The sequence below is a fragment of the Schistocerca americana genome, chromosome 2, assembly GCF_021461395.2.
Source record: "Schistocerca americana isolate TAMUIC-IGC-003095 chromosome 2, iqSchAmer2.1, whole genome shotgun sequence".
Taxonomy (NCBI): domain Eukaryota; kingdom Metazoa; phylum Arthropoda; class Insecta; order Orthoptera; family Acrididae; genus Schistocerca; species Schistocerca americana.
The window spans coordinates 506,599,474-506,621,131 of NC_060120.1; the positions used below are offsets into that span (position 1 = coordinate 506,599,474).

Here is a 21,658-nt window from a genome sequence, read left to right on the forward strand (position 1 = left end):
GTGATTATTTCGTGTAGGGATACAACTTTACTGTAGGTGCTATGTATGGACTCTAAATGCAGAGAGTGTAGGAAGACATAATGAAGATCTATTTCATCTTTTTAAACTTTCAGAAAAATTAGGATACAACTTTAATATTTATCATGGAGTTAGCTAATCAATGTAAATAGAATGGTTATAATTAAACTTCCGCTACTTGAGCCATTGCAAACGGAAAACTAATTACCGCATGGGTAGCCAACTTTGTATGAATGATGTTCAGACTGAGCGCTGCATGATTTGCATTGTTAGTTATGGTAGTGGCATGACTTGCCGTGAGGTACCGCCACTGGTATGGCGTAGTAATGAAACACGAGCATCAGTGTGCATTGCAGTTGCAGACGGTCAACATCCGTCTGCACAGGGTCAGCAGGGCTTTGTTCGGAAAGCTGTTTTATCAGTGCTGATTCTCTTCGTGAGTACTGACGTATTAAAGGAAAACGCAGACGTCCTCTCTCCTCAATTAGGTGGAAGAACACGGTTCAGTACTTCGAATTAACTGGCAATTTGGGAATTGCTCGTGGGAGAGGCCGACGGCCAATTGCGCTACACAGTGTTGAAGAAATTAGTGTTGCCACGGCCGAGAATGCTGGACACAATGAGCCATCTCCAAGCAGTGCACTAGCTGTGTCACGACAGCTGGACGTTCCATGGTCCAACGTTCGAAAAGTACTGCGAACAATTGCAAACAGGTGTCCGTACAAGTTTCACATTCATCATCAACTGTTGTCACGTGATGCGGACATTCGAGTAGACTTTGGTCTTATGTTTTTTCCCGGACTTGAAGTAGACGACATTTGGCCTTGGAACACTGTGGAGTGATGGAGCACGCTTTATTTGTTAATTCTCTTCAGCATGTGCTCACAGAAGTTTGCACAAAGTTTCATTATCCTACAATAATTCGTTTTTAATTGGAGTCCTCAGCAGTATCAAAATTTAATTATAATTACGTATGATTTGTGGTAATACGAAATAAATGTTGCTCAGTGCCTAATCGAGACGAGCTACTTTTCTCGTAATATCACCGTACTACGTTATATGGCAGGTTAACATGACCTTTATGCTGGGCCGTCAGGTAGCTTAACGCTATAATCCAGAGCACTCAGTATAAATATATTTGTTTTCCTGACTCCAACCACTCCTGCATCGTTTCTGCGTGACATGAAACTGGCATCCTCCCTTTTTGTAAAACTTAAGTTTTACGCTATTCCAGATTTGTGCTCAGTGGGTAAAAACAGTTTCAAAAATGCTAAAATGTGTCTTTTTACTCAGCCTCACTGCACCCAACTATCAAACTCAGTATCTCACAGCGTCATGGTAGCTCATTTAGTGTTTTTCACACTGATGAAATTATTTTTCGGTAATATACTGATTTTGCCGGCTGGAGTGACTGAGCGGTTCAAGGCGCTACACTCTGGAACCGCGCGGCCGCTACGGTCGCAGGTTCGAATCCTGCCTCGGCCATGGATTTGTGTGACGTCCTTAGGTTAGTTAGGTTTCAGTAGTTCTAAGTTCTAGGTGACTGATGACCTCAGCAGTTAAGTCCCCTAGTGCTCAGAGCCTTTTTTTTTTTTTTTAACCCAAGACTTGCACCTAATTTAGATAAAACGCTTACTAACTAGGAGAAAATTTCAATGATTGATCTTCAACTGTCTGGACGCGTTTCTTTCTCAGAGACGAAAGTTACGAAGTTCTAATAAAAACTGCTGAACAACTGAGATTTTAGCGCTTTCTTAATTACCAAAGTTGACAAGCCACTTCATTTGGTTGTTCCTCCTAAAGCAGTTTGAGAGCGACGATCCATACGTAAATTCACACACTCTTCCCATGCCGATATATTCAGTTTTCTTCACAGCTTCGGTTCCTAGAAAGTAAGAGTACTGATAAGTATCGAAACATTACACTTTGCTAAACCGAGGAAAAAAGCCTTAAATAACGCTTATCTACCCACCTGGGTCAATAACTTCCTGGAAGATGAGTGGCCTCTTGCCGCTACCAAAGTAGTTGCTGTTGAGATCGTTCAAAGCGCCATAGATCAATGCGAGGTTGTCCGGCCACATGTGCTTCGCTGCATCAATCCTGCAAGGGAGTAACAAATATTTTATTGAACAACTACGTGTAACCAGAGCGAGTAGATATTTCACGTACCATTAAAGAAGTAAAATCCAACCGCGAAACTGATTTCTTCGGTTGTAATATAACAACTACGCATTCAAAATATTTGACGTGGCACTCCACTACTGGTTTTTCAGATGTAATATATTCTTACGGGAAAATCTATTGAGCATTAGAAAGTAATGAAGTTCTAAGTTAGTGACAGGAGATGGTTAAACGGAACAGTAGAAAAAACGTAATATGATTATAGAAAAAAATATAACATTTTCTAGTTTTTCGTAACTCGTTCGCTGAACTGTGGGCTCTGAAACTGAATTGTCTTCCATTTGAACGAACATTTTTTGTTCTTTCTGCTATAATCAGGACGACAAAAATATAATTTTTTGGTGAGCATCTTCGTACATAGATATCTACATTATATCGTTGTTAGTGGAACTTGGAAATATTCTAGTAAGCTACAGCAGCCGGAATTTCGAATAGAATCACGTAGAAAATTTCTTGAGCTATGTCAGTTTTTAAATTACCTAAAACCAGCGACGCCAATATTTATCAGGCTGTTCATGTAGTCCGCAATCTTCCCACGTACGTATTCTGACCCATCATTCAGATCCTGAAGTCCAGACAGTTCACAATTGCGAACCTGCAAAAGATTTAAATGAAACTTATTTGCTATTATGTTTCCATTCCTTCAATACTGTATTGTCACTGAGTTTGGAAAATTTCTCTCTCTCTCTCTCTCTCTCTCTCTCTCTCTCTCTCTCTCTCTTATCTTTCATATTGAGGGAAGGAATATTTTCAAAAGACATTTTGTAGAAACTGTTGTTGCTGAAGAACGTTCTTGCTGTAACAAAACGACTTGTATGTTGAAGATTACATTGTACGATATCCTTGCGCTGTACCGAATAAGTGCGATTTCGCTGCAGCTTAGTGAAGGGTGAAGGAAGGGAAGTGTAGCACTGATAGTAACTAGTATTTCTCAACTTGCAGCCAAACGTATTCCCAATGACTACTATCTACAAACCCATCAAGCTCAATGCTCGAAATATATACATCAAAAAAAAGTTTTGCACCACCCCGGTTCCCAGAACTCTTGAAGATAGGCGTTGACTGAGGACATTGTATTACAGACATAGTCCCATTGACTGTTCAGAGATGTCACTAAACCCGCCGAAACATGTAATCATCCATGACTGCATAGCGCCTATTAGAGGGAGGGGGTCCGCCAGTCATTCCACCACGGTACACGGCTCATGTTGCCTGTAATTCAATCATGCCTAGACGGTCAATACCGCGGTTCGATCGCGTCCGCAATGGTACTTTGCACCAGGAAGGGCCCTCAACAAGGGAATTGTCCAGGCGTCTCGGAGTGAACCAAAGCTATGTCGTTCGGACATGGAGGAGATATAGAGAGACAGGAACAGTCAATGACATGCCTCGTTCAGGCCTCCCAAGGGCTGCTACACTACTGCAATGGATGATGGATACCTACGGATTATGGCTCGGAGGAACCCTGACAACAACGCCAACATGTTGAATAACGCTTTTCGTGCAGCCACAGATCGTCGTGTTACGACTTAATAGGCTTCGTGATGCGCAACTTCTCTCCCGACGTCCATGGCGAAGTCCTTCTTTGCAACCACGACACCATGCAGCGCGATACAGATGGGTCCAACAGCATGCCGAATGGACAGCTAAGAATTGGCATCACTTTCGCTTCACCGATGAGTGTCGCATTTGCCTTCGACCAGAAAATCGTTGGAGACGTGTTTGGAAACAACCCGGTCAGGCTGAACGCCTTAGACACAGTGTTCAGCGAGTGCAGCAAGGTGGACGTTCACTGATGTTTTGGGGTGGCATTATTTGGGATCGATGTACACCACTGGTGGTCATGGAAGGCACCGTAATGGCTGACCGATACGTGAATGCCATCCTGCGACCGATGGTGCAACACTATCGGCAGCATATTGTCGAGGTATTCGTCTTTCTGGACGACAGTTCGCTCTCCCATCGAGCGCATCTTGTAAATAAATTCCTTCAGGATAGCGACATCGCTCGACTAGAGTAGCCAGCATGTTCTCCAGACATTAACCCTATTGATTTTGCCTGGGGCAGACTGAAGAGGACTCCTTATGGGCGACGTGAACTACCAACCACTCTGAGGGATCTACGCCGAATCGTCATTGAGGAGTGGGACACTCAGGGCCAATAGAGTCTTGATAAGCTGGTGGATAGTATGCCACGACGAATACAGACATGCATCAATGCAAGAGGACGTGCTACTGAGTATTAGAGGTACCGATGTGTACAGCAATCCGGACCACCGCCTCTGAAGGTCTCCCTGTATGGTGGTACAACATGCAATGTGTGGTATTCATTAGCAATAAAAAGGTTGGCAATGATATTTATGTTGACCTGTATTCCAATTTTCTGTACAGGTCCCGGAACTCTCGAAACCGAGGTGATGCAAAACTTTTTCCTGTTTGTGTATTACCGCATGTACTTATCTCAGTATTAAATTATTTGTCGTCATCTTTTTCATGTTATGTCAATCAAAGTCTCCGTTTGTAATACTACGACAAGTCAAGAGAACTGTATTTGTCATAGGTCCAATGGCTCTGAGCACTATGGGACTCAACTGCTCAGGTTATTAGTCCCCTAGAACTTAGAACTAGTTAAACCTAACTAACCTAAGGACATCACAAACATCCATGCCCGAGGCAGGATTCGAACCTGCGACCGTAGCGGTCTTGCGGTTCCAGACTGCAGCGCCTTTAACCGCACGGCCACTTCGGCCGGCCCGAAAAACAATTACTTTAAAATATTAGTAGTAGCTCGAATCCAAATTGAATTTTTCAGCGCTTCGGCCAGAGACTCTAATTATTTACGAGTCTTGAGAGCGGCGAGCAGCTTAGAGAATGGAGTGCTTATGTCTTCCCTATCGGGATTCAAATGTAAATTTTGGACTGAAGGCAATAGACCGTGGAACTGTATTCTCATGTTAGGATAAAAAATGGATTTGTACGGCAATCATAGCACATATCATATGTATCTTAACAAAAGAGGGAGAAGTTGAGTGAATAAACGTAACACAATTACTCCTTGTAGATAAGATATTTAAATAAGAGAAAACTCGTGTAATCATACGTTGGTGGCGTCGTTGTAGTTGGTAATGCTGCAGGGTGGATAGTGGAAGTCGTTCTGTCCGTACGGAACGTCTGGGTAGTTGTAGGCCGTGGGGTTGCTGCCCCCGACGCCGCTCAGACCGCCCTGCGTGGCGCTCATGTGGTTGATCACAGCGTCCACGTAGATGCTGCAAATCAAAAGAACGTGATCGTGAGTTCACTATACAGACTCTTTTACAGCAATGCACAAATAATCACGAAAGCAATTAATGTAATGACCATAACTGTAAAAAATTTTAATGAGTTTCTGCCTAAAGTAGTACAAGTAGTATAAGGACAACTAATCATAATAGTTGCCGCAAAAGAACACGCTCTGATGATGCTGGCTTTCTTTCGGACTGTACTGAATAACTTATGTATTTCCCGTTGTGATCAGAAAACGCAAATGGTACATCAAAGCCGTACAAACATATTAATTTCTTTAATTAATTTGAAAGACTCACACTCAGTGCACTGTCTATAAATTGGATATACGAAATAACATTTTCCCTTCTTTCTTTGAGATTGGCTTGCATTACGTACCAAATGGATATTAACTCAATTATCAACTTAATGCACTTAAAACCATTTTTTGACATCCTTGATTCTGATAGCTTCATGTGTGCATTCTTGTTGTATATAACTTCCTCAGCAATAAGTGTCACATAAAATTGAAACTACTTCTTCTTTCGAAACCATTTAGTTGTATGGCAGAGAAAGACATTTCAGAATTACCGCCACTGAGAATGGACACGAAAAGACCTTACGTGTGGCATAATGCGCATCAATGAAACTATCACTACCCCAGTTTCATTGATTCCCACACATTTAGCGGTCGAAAATTACAGTTCTCAGTGCAGTGCTAGTGACTTTTCACACGACGACCCCTAGTTTCCGCGAAAATACACTCCTGGAAATTGAAATAAGAACACCGTGAATTCATTGTCCCAGGAAGGGGAAACTTTATTGACACATTCCTGGGGTCAGATACATCACATGATCACACTGACAGAACCACAGGCACATAGACACAGGCAACAGAGCATGCACAATGTCGGCACTAGTACAGTGTATATCCACCTTTCGCAGCAATGCAGGCTGCTATTCTCCCATGGAGACGATCGCAGAGATGCTGGATGTAGTCCTGTGGAACGGCTTGCCATGCCATTTCCACCTGGCGCCTCAGTTGGACCAGCGTTCGTGCTGGACGTGCAGACCGCGTGAGACGACGCTTCATCCAGTCCCAAACATGCTCAATGGGGGACAGATCCGGAGATCTTGCTGGCCAGGGTAGTTGACTTACACCTTGTAGAGCACGTTGGGTGGCACGGGATACATGCGGACGTGCATTGTCCTGTTGGAACAGCAAGTTCCCTTGCCGGTCTAGGAATGGTAGAACGATGGGTTCGATGACGGTTTGGATGTACCGTGCACTATTCAGTGTCCCCTCGACGATCACCAGTGGTGTACGGCCAGTGTAGGAGATCGCTCCCCACACCACGATGCCGGGTGCTGGCCCTGTGTGCCTCGGTCGTATGCATTCCTGATTGTGGCGCTCACCTGCACGGCGCCAAACACGCATACGACCATCATTGGCACCAAGGCAGAAGCGACTCTCATCGCTGAAGACGACACGTCTCCATTCGTCCCTCCATTCACGCCTGTCGCGACACCACTGGAGGCGGGCTGCACGATGTTGGGGCGTGAGCGAAAGACGGCCTAACGGTGTGCGGGACCGTAGCCCAGCTTCATGGAGACGGTTGCGAATGGTCCTCGCCGATACCCCAGGAGCAACAGTGTCCCTAATTTGCTGGGAAGTGGCGGTGCGGTCCCCTACGGCACTGCGTAGGATCCTACGGTCTTGGCGTGCATCCGTGCGTCGCTGCGGTCTGGTCCCAGGTCGACGGGCACGTGCACCTTCCGCCGACCACTGGCGACAACATCGATGTTCTGTGGAGACCTCACGCCCCACGTGTTGAGCAATTCGGCGGTACGTCCACCCGGCCTCCCGCATGCCCACTATACGCCCTCGCTCAAAGTCCGTCAACTGCACATACGGTTCACGTCCACGCTGTCGCGGCATGCTACCAGTGTTAAAGACTGCGATGGAGCTCCGTATGCCACGGCAAACTGGCTGACACTGACGGCGGCGGTGCACAAATGCTGCGCAGCTAGCGCCATTCGACGGCCAACACCGCGGTTCCTGGTGTGTCCGCTGTGCCGTGCGTGTGATCATTGCTTGTACAGCCCTCTCGCAGTGTCCGGAGCAAGTATGGTGGGTCTGACACACCGGTGTCAATGTGTTCTTTTTTCCATTTCCAGGAGTGTAGATGTTTAAATGTTATGCGTAGCCTCCACACCTGTAACACTGAGGAACGTTTGCACGAACGAGCCTAGGGCTGCGGCTAAACTTCACAGCCACCATATTTGCGGTATAGATTGCAACCCAGCCTTTGTACCACTTTTTCTTTTTCCTCTTGCTTCGTGCAAGATGTCATCAAATAGTACATCTCATGTAAAATTATTTTAAAATAGTAACTTTCACCATAGTTATTTAATCAATAAAGCAATCATTACAGAAAAACTTACTTCAAATGTGTATTCCGCATGTTATGGAATAAATTACAGAATAGTCTTACATGCTACCGCCTGCAGCACTTGCCGTGCTAGAATAGAATTCTGGATAGTATTTGTCGTAGATGCAACTTAAACACAAATTCTTAAAGCACCACGCATATTTAATAAAAGCTGCTGCCTTGCAGGTACACACATTTTACAGAAGCGATACTGGAAAACACAGCTTGTTTGGCTTCAGAATGATTGTCCTTTCTTCGATCAAAAATTAGGTGCGAACCACTCATATCTGATCATTTATGTCAAAGCAGGACACAGTATTGAAGAGTTTATTTCTATGGAATCTACGCACGAAGTGATTTCCCTATTGTATTAGTCTTTAGCCACTCGGAAGTATTTCGAAATTTTTTCGTGAACCTTTTAATCCGCCTGTAAAAGCTAACATGACTGGGTCGGCAAAATGGAGTAAATTTGGGTGAGAGAATTTTTGCGGCACAAGTCCATGCTTCTCTCTCGCCTACAAATATTTGATCGTAAAACGTCTGATCAGTCTGCACCCCCCCCCCCTCTCCAGCGCATCAATAATGTGAAGAATAACAGATTTTAAAAACCCTTGATACAGCACCTTCGTAAACTTCCCTGATTTCGTGCAGACCACAATTACAGTTTAAAATTTGTGAGTCAAATCGTCAACTCTTTCTTGGATAACCTGATCAAATATCCCAGATGGTTCTTGAATACGTAAGAAAACGTAACGGAGTATCTTTCTTGGCGCAGTTTAGTATACTGTCCTGTGAATAAATATCTAATCTTACGCAGATAGGTTTTCACTGTTTGTTCCGCAAAGCATCTGTTATATGTCGATTGGTGCCGGCAGCTAATTTGTTAGATATTAATTATATAACCGAGGACAAAATTGGGGCTGAGAATTTTAGTCTGCATATGGAATCCTTCTGCAGCTTCTAGTACTTCGTCCATCGTTGCAAACTCCTTGGAGCTGTCTAGGTATTTGAAATTTTAACTCAAATTAATATTAATGAAATTATCACGGCGGAAATTAGTAATTTTGAATAATTTTCTGTAACTGTTAAAAGATATTCTCTTCCTATATATCGAAGAAAAGGAATATTGGCAGGGACTGAACACAAACTCCCAGCGTAGCAGCTGTAAACCTTAGCCCTTGCGCTTCATTAGCTATCTAAACATGATTGACGTAACTGATATAAAAGGAACGCATAAAACTTCAAAATCGATTATATCGGAAACTAGGAGCTGTCGCATGAAAAGCCGCTAGCCAGGTAATGAGGACAGATCTCTTTACAACGTACCTAAGACCCATCAAAATCTGTGATTGACAGGTCTGACGGTCCTCTTGGGAGTGGCGAAGTCTACATCTACATGCATACCCTGCAAAGCACATTCAAGTCCGCGGCAGATGGTTTATCGAACCACGTTCACAGTAATTCTCTATTATTCCGCTCTCGAACAGCGCGCGGAAAAAACGAAAACCTATATCCTTTCGTGTGAGCTCTTATTTCAATTATTTTGTTATGATGATCGTTTCTCCCTACGAAGGTCACCGTCAACAAAATGTTTTCACGATCGGGGGAGAAAGTTGGTGATTGAAATTTCGTGACAAGATTAAGCCGCAACGAGAAACGCCTTTATTTTAATGGTGTCCAACCCAAATCCTGTAACATGCCAGTGACACTCCCTCCCCTATCTCGCAATTGTACAAAACGTGCTGCTCTTCTTTGAACTTCCATTACGTACTCCGTTAAGAGCCGCTGAACTATCGCCTGCTTGCAACATGCTACATCATTGGGGTGTCGAAAGGATTGTCTGTCGCACAGGCGCCTCGTAATGAGTGACCTTTCGTGTTAACACTTAACGGCGCTGTGTCAAAAACGTTATTCTCGACCACCTGTTTGGAAACCGCTTGAATTCACCGCTGGGCGTTGCCGTTTAGATTTCCAGCGCAGAGGCGTCAAAACAAGGCGTTAAATTCGGGAACAAGGGGTGCGCCACGGAGTCGCTCGGCAGAGTTATGGTGAAATTTGGTGCTAATGTGATATGATTAGGTCACCTCATAACTCACACGCACTTCTGAACTGAGGCCTGTTTTTGCGTGTGCCGACACCTTCTTGTCTGAAGCGTCGCCGAGCCTCAGGGGGACGTCGTAGGGCGCCACTCTTTTGCAACATACAGAGAGAGGTCATAGACAGCTGTGAGTTGAATTCCAAAGTCACGCGATGCAATGGGAGACAGTTGAGAGGTTTGGAAAAAATGACCCTTTAATTGTGATAGCAGTAAGATAATAGTGCTCAAAACAACTGCTCGCCCTCAGCCGCAGAGGTTCCACAATCGTCTGACCAGCTGTAGCGAATACACGTAAACACGTGCGTCATGGGTGGTTCATCTGGACATCATTTTGATATTTACGTGAAGTATTACAATGTTGGCCATACCACTGATACTTCCTGCAAATCGATTTTGGTCAGGCAATGCAGCACGCTGAAATTCATCAGGATTCATCGTAGCTCAGGCCCGTCCAAGTAATGGGTTGGACATCCTGATATTAGATTTTCACAATTTCCAAAAATCGTTGAACGGTAATGGCGGGAGAATTCCACCAACAATACCCTCTCTCCTAGCGTACTGCGGTCGATATCCGTTTGTGGCAACGTCCCTATTGATTAGACAAGTAAAGAATTAGAAACGTATCTCGATCAAAGAATCTAACATATTTCCAGCTGTATTTCAAGCCAGATGTGTGACAGTATTATCACTGACTTCTAAACGTGTGCCATGATTTAGACCTGCGTGGTAATTTGAATGAAACTAGATTAATGTGAAACATCCTGTTTGTCTGCAAGAAGCTAATAATTGGTTCTCTGTGAGAAGAAAGAGCTGCAAAGTTGACGGTGTGGGACGTACCGTACTCCTACGTTGTTGCAGCGGTTCACCATGTCGGTGAAGGCGGCTTCGTCTCCAGAGCGACTGATGATCTTGTAGGAGACCGGCTGGTAGCGCTCCCACCACGGTCTGTTGCTGGTGGTGATGGCCAGGTATTCGTTCGGTGGGGACACCTGAAACATGGCACATTGTGGGCTTATTAATCGGAGTCAGTTAATTTACCTGATTTGTTATAAATACGCTGTCACATTAGTGTGACTGCATCCTAAGTTCGACGTCAACGTGCAATCCCAGACTGGAAATGGAGAGTATATAAAGAGTGCCGGAGTGGTATGGAAAAAAATGCAGTCTTTGATATAATTCAGAAGCCGAGAGATTTGTCTGACGTCGAATTGGGACAGGTCATTGGCTTTCGGACCATGGGTAGAAGAATTATCGGAACTACTAATTTGATAAACTGTTCGCGAGATCCCTGGCTAAAGTATGTCGCACATGGCGAAATGACGCCATCCAAAGCCGGCGCCGAGACATCTGTGTTCACCACGGGCCACAGATGACTGCGGTGAACGACGGCTGCGGTGATGTGTACGGGGGAATATACGTGCAACTGATGAGGAGTTGACCGTTCATATGAACCAAGGGAGTACCAACAGTGTCTCCTAAAGGACCGTTCAGTGAAAGTCGCTACGTTTGGATCTCCGCTGCAGTAGCCTGGTTTTTGCACCCATGCTAATTGCTGTTCATCGGTGACTCACGCTACAATTTGCACGCCAATGCACCAACTTGACGACCACTGAGTGGCGACACGTGGCCTTTTCAGAAGATCTCCTTTTATGCTCTTTCGAACCAATGGGCGTCGGTGTATACGGTGTGACACGCCTGAAAGTGAGCACACTGCAGTAATCGTTTGAAGGGTCCAGACCGGAGGACATTCCCTGGGTGGTATTATCATTCTGGAAGGGACAATGCATCTGTCCTAGAGGCCATATCCACACCACATGCAGTTTGCTTTTAGTTGTCACGACGGCACCTACCAGCAGGACAATACAACATGTTACACAGCTCGCAGTGTACGTGTGTGATTTGAAGAGCACCAGGATCAATTTAGCGTGTTCCCCTGGCCACCAGACTCCCTGTACTTAAACCCAATCGCAGTCTGTGGGATAATTTCGATCGGGCTGTTCTCGACATGTGTCCTCAACCGAGAAACCTATCGCAGCTGTCCACGGAACAGGAATTGGCATGCCGCCACATCCCCATCGCTACCTTCCAGAACCTTATTGACTCGCTTCCTGCACGTCTCGTAGCGGTTGTGGAATATGGTTATTCAGATTTCTGAGAGGTTCTCGCATAAATGTAACTGGGTAGTGAGTTTGTCGGGTGGAATGTGTTGGATTCACGTACAAGTTTACTCTACTGGAGACAGAAAAAAGTGAAATGGAGAAAAGTATCCCTTGTTGAACTTTCCAGCAGGGAACATGGAGACTGTGAAGGCAGTCATTGAAGATACGTTTTTAAACGTAGTTGCTACATCACTCAATATACTGCTATTTCATTTATTCAGTTTGTATTAACAATTCTGAACCTGTATTAGTTACATAAACGAAACATCATTTTACATTTTATAACTGGACGATGAACACAGAAATGACATAGCATCTGGCATCGGAAATCGTCTCCTGCCAAATCACTCTACAACATGAAACACGGTTACATGACCGCGATATAGAGCCTGAAAGACAGCAAATTACTGATAATATCGCAGATAAAGCCACTGAAAGTGGAAGACGTGACGGACGAGAACTGTTCAGGTTATGCTTTTAGTTGTGGAGCTCAAAACGTGTCAGGATGTCAGACATCATATGACAATGCCAGAGGCAAATTGCGAAGCTCCTAATCGATGTTGCTACTCGTAGGAACTCCTTACGAGAACGTCGTATTATTTTAGCTCCTGGCTCGACGGCGTGTACTACACATTGTACTGCACCAAACCAAGACGCCCCTTGTCGCAATGGGTGTCACTTTGAGACGCTGCGTGGCCTACCAGCAAACAAAAATATTTCTTTCGGAAGAGGTAACTTGTATACTAGAGATGACGGAGAACTTGTAAGCCACCGCTGAGGTTTTATACCTGGGCGATTAACCGCAGACGTAAGAGTATGAGGCATTATATGTTATCATGGGTCGTCCCAGCTGCCTTGAACTCTCAGAAATCTATAGTTGCACGTGTTGTGTTTGTAACTGGCGTTTTATATTACATATTATAAGAAATGTTCATATTTCTTATCCATAGTAATCGCTCCTTCACCTCTGTTACCACCTTTCGACGGAGTTTCGAATTTCGTTACTGAGTGAACTGCTCTTGATCTTGATGAAAATTAACGTCCTGATTATTGTGTTATCAAAAAGAATAAACGTGAGTGAAATAATTTTTATATCAAAAAACGAGGTGCATTATAAAACAGATATGGTTAGGATTGTAGAGTATACGTGTCCCCTGACTTCTGTATTGTTCCAAATCAACACACGGTTCTAACCAAATACCTAAATATGACTGCATGGAATCTAATGTGGACTGAATATATTCCCAACACGAAGAATGTATGTTACAGCACAAAGCATTAACAATCGCTCCTGGAAGAGCGTGACAAGCAAGTTTCCGATCGAAGATATTCATAACATGTTTGACTGGTAGCGTATCAGCCGAATGTAAAGGCCAAGGAATCAGTGGTACCCGTCTTTCGTCGAAGAAGGCTTGTATGGGCCTCAACACACGCAATACTAGGCTGGCTGTAGGAGAAGCAGTACCTCGTGTTATCTTATGGGTTGCTAATCAGACTACAGGGAAGTCGAGTGTGTACAAGAGTCGAATAAAAAGCAGTTGCAGCACGATTTTAGTTCATACTAAACGTTACTGACAGACGTTCAGGGTAATACAAGGTCTTAATGTAATCGTCATGCTCGTCGGTCAACTTCCACCAAGAGATGGAAGGCGCCTACGACGTCAACGCATTCTCTCGGTCGACGTCTTGGAAGCACTGCTCTGTGGCACAGTTGATGTCTTCTCTTGTGTTGTAGCATGTGCCACGAAGAGGTTCTTTCGTTTTGGCGAACAAGTTGTAATGGCACTGACTCATATCTGGTGAAAACGGTGGATGTTCGAGTAACTCCCACACACCAAGTACGCAGGAGTTCCAACACGGGGTTCACCGTGTAGCTTCGTGTATTGTCATGAAGGATGATGGGATACAGTGCCAGAAGGAAACACCGTTGTGTGCTCCTACTACGTGCCACTTCAACACTGAGCCGCGCAAACTGTTTGTGTTTCCTAAACATATCGTCAGGGCCCTCGAACTGGCTTTCAGCACTTTCACTGATTCAAAAACAGGAGTCGCCTCTCACTGTACTCCTTCAAATGGTTCAAATGGCTCTGAGCACTATGGGACTTAACATCTGAGGTCATCAGTCCCCTAGAATTTAGAGCTGTTTAAACCTAACTAACCTAAGGACATCACACGCATGTGTGTGTGTGTGTGTGTGTGTGTGTGTGCGTGTGTGTGTGATCTTGATAAATAGTGTCCGGTAATTTAGCAGTCTAGCCTCATATGTGTCGGTCCAGATACTGCGCTGTATATTGTACTATGTGTCGATGCAGGCGCTGGCATCCCAAGTAACTGCGTTTTAACTTCTGTATGTGTGTTACTGTTAATGAGGAAATAAATGTGAACTATTGCTGAATTCTTTGTTATTACATCTCACAGCGCCATTCCGCTCCCAGGATCCTTACAATCAGTCAGTTTGCACCTCCACTTAGCAATGTTTCAATGAAATTTATCCTGATTATTGCATATCCAATATATGAATTGGTGTTTTATTAAATCATCGAATGATCTGTGAGGTGGCGCCTTTTTATCAGTTTAATTAACATTTAAATAAATTTGGCCTATTAATCAGAAATTTTGTCTGGTACCTGTTGCAGGTAAGCAAACGTAGCCTCTACTTGCAGAGTCATTATTGGGAGTTGGAGAATCACTAACTAGATATTTTGAGTAGCTGCTTTATCAGTACCTTGCAGTAGTAAAAGAAAACAGGTATTTTTGCAAAAACAGACAGTCCGCAGCTCGTGATCGTGCGGTAGCGTTCTCGCTTCCTACGCCCGGGTTCCCGGGTTCGATTCCCGGCGGGGTCAGAGATTTTCTCTGCCTCGTGATGACTGGGTGTTGTGTGCTGTCCTTAGGTTAGTTAGGTTTAAGTAGTTCTAAGTTCTATGGGACTGATGACCATAGATGTTAAGTCCCATAGTGCTCAGAGCCATTTGAACCAAAAACAGACATAATGTCTGATAGGATAGCCCCAATTAGTGATTTTACAGTGTTACTTATAATCCGTCTTGATTGCATAATGTTTATTCATGTGACCGGTTTCGGTTCATCTTGAACCATCTTCAGATCTGATATTTCGGTTACAGGAGTAACCCATCCAAATACAGCAACTTTCACATGCTGCGTGACATGTGAACGTTGCTGTATGGTAGCTATAGTAAAGATTCGTTATACTTCACAAGTTATAGGGCGTTTCGTCACCTACATACATCATGTGCTCTGAAATTTTCATCTCTTATCAGTCATTTCATTTCAAGAATGAACAATAGTCACAACCCCACACGTTTAACCTTTGTGCCACAGCTGTCTCTTTACCCGCTGTAATTTCATTCTCCAACATGTTCATGTTTTTCTCTACTGTAATATGGATAAGGCTAATCGTTATACTCTATAATTTCGTATATCAGAACGATACTTTCTGTTGACGTAAAACCGTGTTAAAGTCTACTGACTCTCAACAAGGAGCGTGGTGAAATTCGGGGCTTATTCCTCCATCCTTAAAATTCAGTTAACAATTTAGCCTCTTGTTGCTGGAGCGAAGTTAATGCTCCGGACAAGCTAAAAAAAAAAACAGACTAATTCGCAATTACGAAGAAAAAATTTCTGTTCGACTAATATACAAACTAATTAACGAAATCCCATGGGTCCGTCTCTTTCAGTCCGTAATTAGCTCAAACATTTGTGACAGACATACGTAATCCGTTTTGAAATTGAACACAAATACAAGCACCGGCTATGTTACGGTGAAATGAGAGAGAAAATTGGAATTGTATTAAGTGTAGTCTTACAAACCAGCTTTCAAAAGTGTTTTGAAGAGCTTTCGTGCACTCTGAGAAAAGTAATTTAACACTGAACACTACAAGGTTGCCAAAATCGAATAAAGCTGTAAAACTGGTGGATGAGATTTGATACATGTTATATTTTTACTGGTGTAGTGTCATCAGGGAGCACACTGCTATTTTTTCAATATCTTTTCTTTCATACTGTCCTCTATCAGAATTTATTTTTTGGATAAATGAAACGAGTTTCTTAACTAACTCCGAAAAAGGTACTATCGAATGTTGGCGTTAGAGATGAATGAACGACGGAATAAGTGAATTCTACTTTAATTTTGAATAAAAATTAACAGCAATGGCGGCCGACGACTTTTAGCATAAGAAGTCACTCTCATTCTTCCAATGGTCAAATAGAGCTGAGGAGCGGAAAGAGGTCCAGGGCGCTCTCTTGCCTTGCAATGTGGAATCGCCCCTACAGAGAGGAATAATCACCAATCATCAGCGGAATGACGCTAAAGAAGACAGTAAGAAGCCACTGCATTAAAAACATATAATGCGCACCCGCAGAACATGTGGCCTGTAATTAAAAAAGTGTCACAATAATCTCTCCATTGGTAAAAGATTCCAGACTAGTTCCCTATCCGAATCTCCAGGAGAGAACAGACAAGGGTCGGATGACCATGAGAGAGAGATGGATTAACCAACGAAAGGATAATATTCTACAAGTCGAGGTGCGGAATATCAGATGCCTGCACATGGTAGGGAAGCTAGAAAATCTGAATCGGGAAATGCTGCGGCCCAGTCTACTAAATATAGTAGAGCCGGGGGGGGGGGGGGGGGGGGGGGGTCAGTGAAGTGAAATGGAAAGAAGGCAAGGAATACTGAGCAGACGAGTATAGAGCAACAGCAAAATAAAATCATATAACTGGAGTCAGATTCGCTATGAGTAGGAAGGTAGGGCAGAGAGTTGGTTGCAATGAGAATTATACTGTTAAAAGCAGAGGAGGGAGGGAGTAGGAGGAAAGAGTACACTGAAGGAGTCTATGAGATGATGCATGAATTGTCTGATGACAAAGCGAAAATCTCATTCTGGAAACATCCTCCAGGCTGTGGCGAAGCCATGTCTCCGCAATATCTTTTCTTTCAGGAGTGCTAGTTCTACAAGGTTTGCGGGAGGGATTCTGTAAGGTTTGGAAGGTAGGAGAAGAGGTACTGGCAGAAGTAAAGCTGTGAGGACGGGGCGTGAGCCTTGCTTGGGTAGCTCAGATGGTAGAGCACTTGCCCGCGAAATGCGAAGGTCCCGAGTGCGACTTTCGGTCCGGCACACAGTTTTAATCTGCCAGGAAGTTTCATATCAGCGCACACTCCGCTGCAGAGTAAAAACCTCAACGGAAGGAATGATTCATGAGTTCCAAAGTACTATCAGCACACCGGCAGGAAAACATAATGTGCATAGGAAGTTTAAAGAATGGAATAAAATGGTCGGCAGCTGCTTATAAGCCACACATTTCTATCTCTATTGATCCATCGTGGACAGGAGACATCGACTGTTTAAGTACTTGTGAACCTCAATTAAATTCACCAACAGCCGTGTAATTTAAGATGTTATTTTATTTCATTTTGAAATCTACCAGTTTCAGCGTTTTACTATGCTATCTGCAGGCCCCATATACATCTCTACAAATAAACGAAAATTTTATATAGAGCTGTATATCGCCGGATCTCGTTAATTCAGCCTTAACTCTAGCACCCCCTTCGATAACTTGATAGCAAATCGTCGAATGAAGCACTAGTGTAAGGATTGAATTCACGATATCCAGAGATTTATCGCTCTATATATTTTCGTTTATTTGGAGAGACGTATATGGGGCCTGATTCAAATGGTTCAAATGGGTCTGAGCACAATGGGACTTATCTTCTGAGGTCATCAGTCCCCTAGAACTTAGAACTACTTAAACCTAACTAACCTAAGGACATCACACACATCCATGCCCGAGGCAGGATTCGAACCTTCGACAGTAGCGGTTGCGCGGTTCCAGACTGTAGCGCCTAGAAGCGCTCGGCCACCCTGGCCGGCTATGGGGCCTGAGGACGGCATAGGAAATGCTGACAGTGGTAGCCTTCCAAATAAAATAAAGTTACATGGCTGTTGACAAGTGCACATTTATGTAGTCAGTGCTAAGCGATGCACGAGAAGCCGTACGTGGTGGCCGTGCGGTTCTAGGAACCTCAGTCCGGAACTGCGGGACTGCTACGGTCGCAGGTTCGAATCCTGCTCCGGACAAGGATGTGCGTGATGTCCTTAGGTTAGTTAGGTTTAAGTAGTTCTAAGTTCTAGGGGACTGATGGCCTAAGATGTTAAAGTTCCACAGTGCTCAGAGCCTTTTGAACCATTTGGTGCTCGAGATGGCGGAAACAGCGACGCCGCTTGACGGCGGACGACAGGAACGAGTGATCCGGAGTCATGACTCAGACTTTCGATGGAAGGATTTGCGCCTGGCAAATGGCCGGACAACGTTATCTGTCAGCATATGTAGTAGCAACGGCCAAGTAGATAGGCAGTGGTGTTACAGTATGGGAGTGAGTTTCGTGGTTAGTATTTGGTCTTCTTACTGCTCTTACGAAGACGCTAAATATGGAAGAACTTGAATACGTTATATGGCATAGTCCACTATGTACTGTAGAGGAACATCTGCAGACGATGATTGTTTACATCAACGTGACAATGCAGCCTTTTATAAAGCAGCAACCTTTAAGGCAATGGTTTGCGGACATTTACATTCCTGAAATGGAGTGGCTTGCCCAGAGTCCGAACTGAAAAGGGGCGGAAAGCTTTTTAGGTGAACTGGAGCGTCCAAAATTACTACCATCTCTAATGTCCAATAATAGATGTTCTGATGGGTTTGGTGAAATAGTATAGATTTCGGTTTTATGGACAATAAGATTAGTAATAGACTTTACACCAACGAAATCGACGTCGACAGTAGCCAAACATTACTTCAGGGCAGTTGCTGTATGCATCTGGGACCAAAAGGAGTCTGATTTAACACCAGATGCCAAGCTGACATTAGGCTATTAGGTAACCGCAGTGCTGAGTTGACTGAATGTTTTTAGCTGACCTGTACGCCGCCGTAGCCCTTGGGTGCCAGGAAGTTCTCGCACTCGGCAGCGATGTCCGACCACTTCCACTCGAACAGGTGGACCATGGCGCTGCGGCCGTCCACCACGTTGGGGTCCCACTGGGCGCTGGCGGCACCCAGCAGGGCGGCCAGAAGGCACAGCGTAGCTCGCATTGTCGGCAGTTTGTCGGGAGCAGTGCAACGCCTCACTGAATGTGGCTCCTTTTATACAAGTACAAATTAGCAAACATAAAAGCACATTGAACTGATAAAGTACACAGTGGAGGGGCGATAATAGTCTTGTTATGTCTACCGTATCGAGAAAACCCAGGAGAAGAGTTTTCAGAGATTATAAATACATTACGATAGCTTCGGCTATGTTTGTACAAAGCCTGCTCTTGCGTGAAGATCTGGAGATTACGTGACATGTTGACAGGCAGACGAATTGACTAAGGCACGAACATCGGTCGCATCCATTACTCTGTATGATTTAAGCTGTGGCCTTCGAGATAACTACAAATTTATGACTGTAATCCCAGCTGATTATCTAATAATGAAAGACACGGAATCATTTGGCTCCTGGATGTAAGCACTGACCGGTTCTTTCTATGCACATAATGTAAATTTCGATACAAAGGACATCACCTTTGAAATGTCATGTGGTTTACTGTCATGTGGTTCTTTCATCAGTCCTCTGACTAGCTTCATGCTTCCCGCCGTGAATTCCTCTCCTACACCAACCTATCCATCTCAGAATACCTATTGAACACAACGACTTTCATACATACCAATCTTGGAAATATTATATCGCTTTTACCCTCTACGGTACCCTCAAATACCGTGGAAATTATTTCTTGATGCCTCAATACACGTTCTATCACTTCTTCCATTCTTCTTGTTAATGATTTTCACGAGATTCTCATACAGAGAACATAGAAAAAGCGATCTACGTTTTACTTGGAAAAAAATTCAATAGCCAAGATACCAAAGTCAGACTTTCAATTGTTATAAATGTCATCTTCTGGTCTGTAACATAATGCATATACATAGAATATATCTCCTATCATGATTTATGAAATAATGCTGCCTAGAACAGCATATGGAAGCATGTGCAACAGAAGTAGAATTTCACAAAAATTCCTTCATAATATTAAGTGTACCTGCAGGTAACTTTAATCTTTTCGTAAACCATCTTGAAGCTGTACTGGCCCATTTAACAACAAAAAACAAAGGAATAGTGGTTGCTGGTGATTTCAATGTAGATTCCCTTAAAGACTCTCCCAATAAGAACTTATTTGTGTTAGTATCACTACCATTCAACTTAATTCCCACTGTAAAGTTCCCATCTAGGGTAGCCAATTGCTCACAAACAGCCATAGATAATATCTTTATAGAAAAGTCCAATGAACAAAATTATATTACAAAACCAACAGTCAATGGCCTCTCAGACCATGACATGCAGTTCCTTCTGTTAAATGTTAATACCGAACAGGATATAAAATCTGTTAAATCTGAGCTCAAGAGGGTAATCAATAAGCCAAAAATTGATTATTTTAGGACATTCCTCAGAGACATTATGTATACAGTGCTCATGGCATGAATGAAAATTATAACACTTTTGCTAATAAATTGCTTACCTTACATGAACACTGTTTTCCCCCAAAATTTACCAAGGTTACAGCAAAGTCTACAAAGAAGCCATGGATTACTCAAGGAATAGGGGTAAATTGTAAAACAAAAAGAAAACTGTATCTGTCAATCCGAAACAGTTCCGATGTTGCTGCTATAGCACATTACAAGAAATACTGCAGAATATTAAAGACTGTAATACGGACATCAAAACAAATATATCACCAGAAAAAGATAGTCATATCAGATAACAAAATAAAGACAATATGGGATATTGTGAAGGAGGAGACCAGTAGAACCAGACATGAAGAGGAACAAATAGCATTAAGAGTAAATGATACATTGATGAGAGACGTGTATAGTGTTGCAGAACTTTTTAACAAACATTTTATAACTGTTACTGAAAAGATGGGTTGTCAGGTTCGGCAGCTGCTGCTATGGAATACCTCAGACCAGACATTTCAAGTAACTTCCATAATATGAATTTGACCCTCACTACCCCACCAGAAATTATGTCCATCATAAAATCTTTAAAATCAAAAACATCTAGTGGGTATGATGAAATATCAACAAAGTTAATTAAGGAATGTGATTCTGAGCTATGTAAAATATTAAGCTGCCTGTGTAACCAGTCGTTTATCAGTGGAATATTTCCTGAATGGTTGAAATATGCTGAAGTTAAGCCACTGTTTAAGCAGGAAGATAAAGAAATAGCATCAAAGTTCTGTCCAATTTCACTGTTGCCACCATTCTCAAAAACTTCAGAAAAAGTAATCTACAATCGGCTTTATAACCATCTTATCTCAAATAAGATACTGTCAAAGTCACAGTTTGAATTTCTAAAGGGTTCTGATATTGAGAAGGCTATCTACACTTACAGAGAAAATGTGCTTAATTCATTAGACAAAAAGTTGCAGGCAACTGGTATATTTTGTGATCTGTCAAAG

General features: G+C 43.3%; 1 protein-coding gene across 1 annotated transcript in view; it reads right to left on the reverse strand.

Moving 5' to 3' along the window:
• The window catches only part of LOC124591452 (alpha-amylase 2-like), a 33,535-nt gene extending 14,244 nt beyond the window's left edge, over positions 1-19,291 (reverse strand). Inside the window, exons 1-6 of the mRNA XM_047131732.1 lie at positions 19,083-19,291; positions 10,827-10,978; positions 5,299-5,464; positions 2,679-2,794; positions 1,991-2,118; positions 1,781-1,903 (exon numbers count right to left, since the gene is read on the reverse strand). Coding sequence (XP_046987688.1) covers positions 1,781-1,903; positions 1,991-2,118; positions 2,679-2,794; positions 5,299-5,464; positions 10,827-10,978; positions 19,083-19,256 — 859 coding nt within the window. The 5' untranslated portion in view covers positions 19,257-19,291. The remainder of the gene's footprint in view (positions 1-1,780; positions 1,904-1,990; positions 2,119-2,678; positions 2,795-5,298; positions 5,465-10,826; positions 10,979-19,082) is intronic.
• Positions 19,292-21,658: the final 2,367 nt, after the last annotated feature.